The 615-nt window shown below is 48.0% G+C and overlaps 1 protein-coding gene across 1 annotated transcript in view; it reads right to left on the bottom strand.

Moving 5' to 3' along the window:
• LOC104490242 (gametocyte-specific factor 1-like) overlaps positions 1 to 609 on the bottom strand; it is a gene marked incomplete at both ends in the record, with an annotated part of 2,491 nt that extends 1,882 nt beyond the window's left edge. Inside the window, one exon of the mRNA XM_010132505.1 lies at positions 532 to 609. Coding sequence (XP_010130807.1) covers positions 532 to 609 — 78 coding nt within the window. The remainder of the gene's footprint in view (positions 1 to 531) is intronic.
• Between the last annotated feature and the right edge of the window lie 6 nt (positions 610 to 615).

The raw sequence follows: 615 nt of genomic DNA, 5'->3' as shown, positions 1-615 counted from the left end.
AAACAAGCGCTGAGGACAGCAGAGGAGAAGAGAGGAAGGAATATGCTTCCTCTGGAATGATTTATATTCAAATTCTGGGTAAATGATGGAGGGAAAAAACCCTCCCTGGTGCGCGCTGAGCCCAGGGAGGGCAGATCCTGCCAGACGCACATTAGTCATTAGCAAAATTAAAAACACAACCAGCTCTAGCACTTAATGAACAATAACATCACACCCCTTCGACACTGAGGAGCCCAAAGGGGAGCACAGAACTCAGGCTGAGTTCTCTCCTCACCTTAAACAGACCCGACCTCCACGTGAGAAGCTGCAAGAGCCCAGAATTTCCTCCCTGACCCAACTGTGAAGAATCTTGGTCTCCTTTCAGTGGGGACACACTGATCTAAACCGCTCTATTACTAAACAGGTAATTAAGTTCTATGAAATAAAGGCCAAACAAGGTGGTTTGTGAGGAACTTACTCCAGCCACAAAAGGCAATGAGACTAGGTGTGTTGCATTCCAGGCGCAGAATGACCCCTGTCCCTCCCGCTTACCTTCCTGCACTTCACGAGGTGATAGGGGAACCGGCAGGCTCTGATATGATGATGTTTGTTATAGGGACATTGGATTAATCGCTC

Source organism: Buceros rhinoceros, unplaced genomic scaffold (genome assembly GCF_000710305.1).
Source record: "Buceros rhinoceros silvestris isolate BGI_N320 unplaced genomic scaffold, ASM71030v1 scaffold18723, whole genome shotgun sequence".
NCBI classification, from domain to species: Eukaryota; Metazoa; Chordata; class Aves; order Bucerotiformes; family Bucerotidae; genus Buceros; species Buceros rhinoceros.
This window is presented reverse-complemented; position numbering and strand designations above follow the sequence as displayed.